This window comes from Olea europaea, chromosome 11 (genome assembly GCF_002742605.1).
Source record: "Olea europaea var. sylvestris chromosome 11, O_europaea_v1, whole genome shotgun sequence".
NCBI lineage: Eukaryota > Viridiplantae > Streptophyta > Magnoliopsida > Lamiales > Oleaceae > Olea > Olea europaea.
Window position 1 is genome coordinate 7,219,524 of NC_036247.1, and position 8,316 is coordinate 7,227,839.

An 8,316-nucleotide genomic window follows, 5' to 3' on the forward strand; every position below is an offset into this window, starting at 1 on the left:
AACACCTCACCACAACCACCAACAAACACAACCTCCATCAACACACCACAAACGTAACAAAAACCCAAAACCCGTCGTCGACACCTCAAATCCACAGAGAATAGAGAAAAGATTGCATTCATCTTGCAACCCAAAACAACAACCATTGGAACCACCACCACCATTTTTGGCCACCAATTGCAATTGACAGAACCGCCCATTCGCAACTTTTGGGTATTTAATTTCAAGGCATGAATTGAGCAGCAATTGGATTGATTAAATGTGTAGATTAGAGAGATTGGAGAGTGAAAACTTGATGTGTGGGTTTATGAGATTAATGGGGGGAGGGAGAGGGGGAGAGAGATTTCTAATTTCTAAAAGATTAAACTTAAAATGGGATTAATGAAATGTAATTTTAAAAAATAGGCGCTCGTGTAATTTCCACTTTGTCAATTGTATTTAAAAAAAGATTATATTTAATAATTTATAAACTTTATGAAAAGAATATAATGGTATTAATATTTTCAACTGACTTATTAAATCTTTCTAAAACATTTGATTATGTTGATGTTTAGGGTGTGTTTGAGCCCCTTTAGTTTTGAAAAATGTATTATGAAATAATAGATTAATGGAGAATGTGTGATTAAAAAAAGTTTTTTATTTACATGTAATATTATTTTAATGAAAAATGTGATTGAAAATGAACACAGTAGAAAATATAATTTGGTAGAATGTAAAATAATGGTTGACAAACAAGGGTTTAGTTATTTGTTAATCGTATTTGAAAAAGAAAATTTTAAGGAAAAAAAATGAAGATACATAGTTTAAATATAATAATATAAGATTTTAAAGTAGAAGAAATGAAAAATGTATAATACTTTCAGCTGATAGGAAAAAATTGTCATAAAAAGAAAACTTGAAGGGAAGCTTATGATTTATTTGAAACTGGAGTATAATTCATTACAATGGGTAAACATCAAAGCTGTTATGTTTCTAATCTGGCGGTAGCCAATCAGATGCGACAGCCAACAAGAAGGGAGTTAGCATCTTAAAAATTTCCTCGATTAGCAAATTGAAACGTAGCAGGTAAGGGATTGAAGGCAACTTAGCAACCATTGTCCTAGTGGCTTAACAATCCCTTTCCAAGAACATGATTAATTATTTAATATTTCTAGGATATGCTTTAGTAGATATCACGGCAAATTCTTGTTAGCATTTTAGTGTTTAACGTTAGAAAAATAAATAAATCATAACCAACACTTAAAAACACTTTTAAAGAATTGATAACTTGATAATAATAGATGAAAATGATGGTTTGATTAATTCACTTTGTCTTAGTTGATTAAGGATTGTTATTTTACAACTGAGGTCAAGGACAATAATTTAGGACTTCATGGGGAAAAAAAGTCAACTATGCCCATGTTTTGTGTTGTTAAAAAAGAAATTTTTAATAAATTTTGATAAAAGTCGATAAAATGTATGATTAAAAAGTTGATGAAATTTATGAATCCCTTAAAATATATGATTTAATCATTAACTTTAAATTAGATATTTATCAATTTTAAGCTGCACCAAAAATAGGCTATATCTTGTTTTGTTAATTTTAATTGATAATCTCACTTGGATAACACTCAAAAGTAGAGATGACCAACAATATTCAATATATGAGTCAATTTTCAATCTGTTACCTGACCTATCTGGTGATAATAATTGCAACCCTAATCACCAAATAAATCTTAAGCATTCAAAAACATTAAATAAATAAATAAATAAATAAAAGATTTACCAAACATACACTATTTTCTTCAATATAAATTGTTCGCAGCCTCTTTGCTTCTGCAACATTGCAAGATTCAGGCTCTCTATAATCACTATCAAATAAGAAATTAAGCAAAATGGCTTCTTTCTCTCTAAAGCCATTCTTCTCTCTCGTGATCACTATTTGGCTTTCCTCCGGTCTAGCATTAGCCAAGCGTGCGGGCATGACGAGGCACTACAAATTTGATGTACGTATAAGATATGCTGCAGTGCTTTATTATAACAAAATCTGTAGTGTACGGCATTGATTTCATATTGTTTTCCTGCAGATTAAAATGAAAAATGTGACAAGATTGTGTCAAACAAAGAACATTGTGACTGTTAATGGGCAATTTCCAGGTCCTACTATCACTGCAAGGGAAGGCGACAGAGTGATAGTTAAAGTAGTTAACCATGTTCAGTACAATGTTAGCATTCATTGGTAAGAAATGCAATCATTGGAACGGCTGTTCTATCTATCTCATCAAATATAACTAGAATAACATGTTATAAGATACTAATATGCATGTTTTGCCATGACAGGCACGGAATCCGGCAGCTGAGGAGCGGTTGGGCAGATGGACCGGCTTATATCACACAGTGTCCTATACAGACTGGCCAGAGTTATGTCTACAATTTCACCGTTACTGGCCAAAGAGGAACCTTATTTTGGCATGCCCATATTTCATGGCTTAGAGTCACACTCTATGGACCTATAGTCATCCTTCCAAAGAGAGGAGTTCCCTATCCATTTCCACAACCCTTCAAAGAAGTGCCCATCATTTTTGGTATAAACATCGTCAATCTTTCTTTGGTTTCTGTAAAATATTAAATCGATAATCGAATTGAACTAATTCATCTAAGATATTGAGAAGTATCTTATAAACATCGTCAAATCTTTCTTTGGAATTTTGCAGGTGAATGGTGGAAGGCAGATACAGAGACAATTATTAACACAGCCATGCAAACAGGAGGTGCCCCAAATATTTCTGATGCCTATACCTTTAATGGTCTTCCAGGACCCTTGTACAACTGCTCATCCAAAGGTGCAATAAAACACATTCGTCTATTAAACTTTCTCGTCTAAAAGTTTTTTTTAGTCGAGTAAACTTTTTTTCCCTCGAATTTTGTAGACACCTTCAAATTGAAGGTGAAACCAGGGAAGACCTACCTTCTAAGATTAATCAATGCTGCACTGAATGATGAACTATTCTTCAGCATTGCGAACCACAACCTCACTGTAGTCGAAGCGGATGCTGTCTACGTAAAACCATTCAAGACAAGCATTGTTCTCATAACACCCGGACAAACAACAAATGTACTTCTCAAAACCAAACATCATAATCCTAACGCAACCTTCCTCATCGCCGCCCAGCCTTATGCCACCGGCCCTGCTGCATTCGACAATTCAACCTCTGCCGGAATTCTCGAATACCATACACCGTCAAACACCACCAAGAAAATTAAAAAATTCCCCCTCTCGAAACCAAAACTTCCAATTTTCAATGACACTACATTTGCCACAAGTTTTATCAAGAAAATCAGAAGTTTAAACAGTGCAAAATTCCCAGCAAAAGTCCCTCAAAAAGTTGATAAGCACTATTTCTTCACAGTAGGGTTAGGTTTAAATCCATGTCCTAAGAACCGAACATGCCAAGGACCCAACAATACAATGTTGACAGCTTCTGTCAACAACGTCTCATTTGTAATGCCGAGTTCAGCCCTTCTTCAAGCTCATTTCTCCAACCAATCGAAAGGAGTGTACACAACTGATTTTCCGGCGAACCCGCAGTTCAAGTTCAACTACACTGGCACGCCGCCGAACAACATTATGGTGACTTCCGGCACGAAGGTTGTGGTACTTCCATTTAACACTACTGTGGAGTTGATTATGCAGGATACAAGCATAATCGGTGCAGAAAGTCACCCGCTCCACCTCCACGGATTCAATTTCTTTGTTGTGGGTCAGGGTTTTGGAAACTATAAATCTAAAACAGATCCGGCAAAGTTCAATTTGGTCGACCCGGCTGAAAGAAACACCGTTGGTGTGCCTTCCGGCGGCTGGGTGGCTATTCGATTTCTTGCAGACAATCCAGGTACATAAATTTATAATTTTATGTGCTTTTCGTTTTCGTTTTGTGCAATTAATTTTGATAATATATATCGTATGCATGAATAAATTAGGTGTATGGTTCATGCACTGTCACTTGGAAGTCCACACAAGCTGGGGACTGAAAATGGCTTGGATTGTAATGGATGGAAAGCACCGCCACCAGAAGTTGCCGCCTCCGCCATCTGATCTTCCCAAGTGTTGATTATAACATTTTTTACGTATTTTTACCGGAACTTATAAATTTTTTTCACATTAGGTCTCTTGGGTTTTAGTTGCTTTGAGAATCATGATCATGTACCCTTCCAGAAAATGGTGCAAATTTTGGCCACATCAAATTATTTGTATTAGCCTTCAACCCTTTTGTTATTCATCAATTTTGTATTTTAACTTTTGAGCAAAGCACGGTTACTTACAGGACATGATGCCTGTTTTCTTCTTCTTGCACTGCCATTAATGTGACAAGAGTCAAGAAAAATGATATATAGTATCAATCTAAGTATTTGTATTTCATTCACATTACTCGAGAAGCTCACTTATTTTTGAGATCAAGGTCATTTTAGTTCATCAATTTTCAACTATAAGCTGTTTACTCGAATGATAAAGATTTCCTTTCATTTTTGAATTACGAAAAATAGTCAATACAACTTGACTAATTGCTTACACAACCTGCATGTTACATGTCATTCTAAATAACAAGAGATATGCTGCACAAATAAGACTGGGGACAAAGTTTTTGAACAAGGGGAAACGTGTCAAACATCGATTGGACAGTTTGGGGAAAAAATAATAAAAGCATCGACCAGCTCCTGACACACATTCGTGTCCCTAAACCCTGCATGTTACCCGTTACTTACACAACTTGCATATTACATGTCTTTCTTGATAACAAGAGTTATGCTACACAAACAGGTCGGGGGATAGAGGTTTTAGACAGGGAGATGCGTTTCAAACATCGATTAAACATTTTGGGGAAAAAAAAAAGAAAAGAAAAAAATACCGATCAATTACTGACACGCAGTCTCAATCCCTAAACCCTATCACCTCCCCGTGTTGGACTAGCATAATTGTGATAACTGTAGGAATTGGTTCAAATATTAAATGAAAAGATGTGTAAAAATTGAAAAATAAAAAGGTGTGTAAAAAATGGAAAATGAAAATGTGTGACTACGTGTCAATTTTGACCAAATATTCAGATTTGATCCGATGGTCAAATTACAAAAGTAAATAGACCAACTTATTCTACTCGTTGAGTAGATCGTCGTGATATATTTGAAATCTCGAAATCAATTCTGGATGAATGAGAAATTGCGGACCAAAGTTGGAAGAAATGAAGTATTGCAACTTTTCGAAAGGTGCAGGTTTTGGCCAAGTGTTGCAACTTTTTTGAAAGGATGCATGTTTTGGCCCACACTACTTTATTTTCACCCTTTCTACATCTATAAATAGAATCCTATGGACATGATTTTGGGTACACCAATTGCATTGAGTATTCATTCTCCTCCTGCAATTCCCTTCTTTCCAATTCTATAGCATTTCATACATTTTCTTTGTAGAGGGGAAATTTTGTCAAAAGTTCATCGATTTCTTGTGGTTTGAAGTGCTGCTACCACAAGTTGTGAATCCATTGTATCTTGGAAGACAAGTGTCATTCACCGTGAGCACCATAGTGGGGCAATTTGTCTTAAGGAAAGAGATAATGTCTCGCATTGGATTATTCTTTATTTCTACTCCTTAATTCTTTTTTTGCATAATCTTTATACCGAAACTCTGTCCAAATTTTCATTCATATAAATTGTGTTTTGATCACGCTCTTGCGGGTTAAAACTGGTCAAACAAATATATCAAAAACCAACCCTTACATAGCCCTTTTTATAAGTCGTCTCCAACAATTTTAAGACAAATTTGTGTCTTTGTGGTTGGTTGTGGACAAACATTACTTTGTTTGAATAGTTATTTGTGTACTATTCCTCCACCGATATTATCATCATTTTGTTAAACTTCTATTTGTGTAACAGAAATGACTACCATCGGGACTTCGTCAAGTCAAAATGGTTCCAATAATCTGGTACCACCCGTGGCTATACCGTTGCATAATACTACTATCCCACATGGGGAAAAGTCGAAAAAATTTGCAGGAGTAGACTTCAAGAGGTGGCAACAAAAGATGTTGTTTTATCTCACCACTTTTAATTTGGCTAAATTTCTAAAAGAAACTGCACCGGCTATACAAGAAGGGAAAAATAATCATGAATCGATTATTGCTTTGTATGCATGGAAACACTTGGACTTCCTATGCAATAACTATATGGGGTGTAAAGTTCAAAGGAATCAGCCAAGGAACTATGGAATTCTTTGGAGACAAAGTACAAGACCGAGGATGTCGGAACAAAGAAGTTCATTGTTGGCAAATTTTTGGACTACAAGATGATGGATTCCAAAACCGTAATTAGTCAAGTGCAAGAGATTCAAGTCTTCTTATACGACATCCACGCTGCGAAAATGAACTTGAACTTGGAAGAATTGATTGTGTGCTTGAGTGAATCATTCCAAGTGGCTGTCATTATTGAGAAACTCTTTCCTATGTGGAGAGATTTCAAAAATTACCACAAACACAAACGTAATGAAATGAACTTGGAAGAATTGATTGTGCGCTTGAGGATTGAAGAGGACAATCGAAAAAGCAAACGGAGGCCGGTTGATCAAGATGGTGTAAATTTTGTTGAAATAGAATCAAAGGCAACAAACAAGAAACGAAAGGCTCCTAATTATGCACCGCGAAGAGACAATTCCAAGAAGGCTAAGAAGTTCAAAGAGAATTGTTACAACTGTGGCAAGGCTGGACATCGTTCAAGTGAATGTCAAAAGCTAAAGAAGAATGCTCAAACCCACATGGTTGCAAATAACACTCAATTCGATGAACTATAAGAAATGAGTTTATCTGCAGTAGTGTCCGAATGCAACATGATTGAAAATACTAGAAAATGGTGGATTGACACCGGTGCTACCCGCCATGTGTGTGCGGACAAGGGGATGTTCTCCAACTATCAAGAATTGAATGGGGAACAACTATACATGGGAGATTCTGTATGTTCCAAAGTTGAAGGACAAGACAAAGTCACTTTAAAGATGACATTGGGGAAAGAACTCGTCCTCAACAATGTCCTACATGTGCCGGATATAAAAAAGAATTTAGTGTCCGAGTCTCTACTTAGCAAGAATGGTTTTCAACTTGTATTGTATCCGATAACTTTGTGTTATCTAAAAATGAGATATATGTAGGGAAATGATACACGTGTGATGGAATGTTCAAGTTGAACGTTCTTACAATTGTACCGAAACAAGTTGTTATAAATAAACTATAAATTCTGTTTACTTGCTTGAGCCTTCATATTTGTGGCATAGTCGATTAGGACATGTGAATTACAAATCGTTGTGCAAACTAATGAATCAAAGTTTAATTCCGACGCATAAAATCAATCCTAATTATAAATGTGAAATATGTGTTGAAACAAAATTGGCTAAAATACCGTTCTATTCAATACAAAGGAACACAACCCCTCTTGAATTGATCCATAGCGATATATGCGATCTAAAATTTGTACAAACTCGAGGTGGTAAGAAATACTTTGTGACATTTATTGATGATTGTACAAAATTTTACTATGTCTTTCTTTTGAGAAGTAAAGACGAAGTCTTAGATGCATTCAAAACCTATAAGGTTGAAGTTGAAACACAACTTGAAAAACAAATAAAAAATATTTGTAGTAATAGAGGAGGTGAATATAGGGCACCGTTTGAAGACTTTTGTTCTGAACATGAAATTGTTCATCAAACAAGGCACCTTACTCTCCTCAATCAAATGGTGTTGCAGAATGCAAAAATCGAATATTTAAAGAAATGATGAATGCCATATTAATAAGTTCGGGTTTACTACAGAATATGTGGAGGAGGCTATTTTAACGGCAAATAGTCTTCTTATAAAATACCTCTTAGGAAAATGGAAGAGACACCATATGAACTATGAAAAAGTTATCCTCCATCCTACCAATACTTGAAAGTGTGGGGGTGTTTGGCTAAGGATAAGGTACCAAGCCTAAACAAGTGAAAATCGGTCCTAAAACGATAGATTGCATATTTATCGGATACACCAATAATAATAGTGCATATCGATTTCTTGTACACAAATTCGAAATACAAGACATACACGAAGGGACCATAATTGAATCAAGGAATGCGACATTCTTTGAAAATATTTTTCCTTGCAAAGATAAGGAAAATACGGGTTCTAATAAAAGAACATATGAAGCTACCAATGGAACTTCAAATGAGGAAGAACCAAGGCGTAGTAAAAGGGCTAGGACTTCCAAGACATTTGGCTTAAATTTTTAACCTATATGATAGAGGATGATCCAAAAACTTTTGATGAA

General features: G+C 35.4%; 1 protein-coding gene across 1 annotated transcript; it reads left to right on the plus strand.

Annotated features, from left to right (window-relative positions):
- Nucleotides 1-1,842: 1,842 nt before the first annotated feature.
- On the plus strand, nt 1,843-4,286 carry LOC111403189 (laccase-17-like). Its single transcript, XM_023031596.1, has 6 exons — nt 1,843-1,985; nt 2,067-2,218; nt 2,320-2,564; nt 2,694-2,822; nt 2,910-3,872; nt 3,961-4,286. The coding sequence occupies exons 1-6, from the start codon at nt 1,875-1,877 to the stop codon at nt 4,089-4,091; spliced, it is 1,731 nt and encodes a 576-aa protein (XP_022887364.1). The 5' UTR covers nt 1,843-1,874; the 3' UTR covers nt 4,092-4,286.
- Nucleotides 4,287-8,316: the final 4,030 nt, after the last annotated feature.